General features: G+C 42.6%; 1 protein-coding gene across 1 annotated transcript; it reads right to left on the bottom strand.

Moving 5' to 3' along the window:
- Positions 1-46: 46 nt before the first annotated feature.
- PHALS_01016 (uncharacterized protein) lies at positions 47-362 on the bottom strand (the record flags this gene model as incomplete). The annotated part of the gene is made up of 2 exons (XM_024730796.1): positions 47-58; positions 111-362. The coding sequence occupies 2 exons, from the start codon at positions 360-362 to the stop codon at positions 47-49; spliced, it is 264 nt and encodes an 87-aa protein (XP_024581038.1).
- Between the last annotated feature and the right edge of the window lie 406 nt (positions 363-768).

Raw genomic sequence — 768 nt, 5'->3', positions numbered from 1 at the left:
ACCTTTAGTATATTCAAAGAAGGACCCATATCAATGATATCCTTCTTTATCCTCCGATCTGAAGTGGTATAAATACCACTCGTCACTAATGTTGCACCTGCTGAACGAACCCCTACCGCGATACTTGTCAGCGGACCGATCATGGTGATCAATCCCCCAGACTTCAAGAAGTAAGCTACTCCTGATCCTCCCGCATCAATAGTTTGAGATACTGTAGAGGCACAGTAGAATCCTGCAGTAGCTGGAGCACTGCCAACTGCAACTCTACCATCACATCCAATCGTCAAAGCATTTGACATTCCATAAGGGTTAAATGTAAGATAGTTATTAGCAGATCCAGCTCCAGTTGGATTCCAGGTCATTGTCATGCAATTATTTACGCTCAACGCATTCCCAAATCGCATTGACACTTGGGTTGTTCCTAAGGTTCCATCCAAGACATTGAGTTGAGAGTCTCCAGTAGAAGCGTTTGATCCAAATGTTCCTGCGGTCCCTAATATCGTTCCATTTACTTGTAGGGTCTTAGACGGACTAAAAGTATTCCGATGTAAGGATTGGTCTTATCGAAACAGAGCGATCCCGAAGCTACTCCACTATCGGTATTACACGCTGAAATGACAAGATTTGAAGTCGCTCCAGTGTATAAAAGCCAATAAGGACCGCTATTCTTAACTAAATCAAAATTCGTTGTCTGTACTCCCCATGTTACATCAGTATTCGTTAGCCTCAACATTGTCGAAGAGTAATTGAAGTAGTTGTTACTTAGCA

This window comes from Plasmopara halstedii (assembly GCF_900000015.1).
Source record: "Plasmopara halstedii genome assembly, contig: Scaffold_1303, whole genome shotgun sequence".
Classification (NCBI taxonomy): domain Eukaryota; phylum Oomycota; class Peronosporomycetes; order Peronosporales; family Peronosporaceae; genus Plasmopara; species Plasmopara halstedii.
Note: the sequence above shows the minus strand (reverse complement) of the source record. Positions and strands in the feature narration are given on the sequence as shown.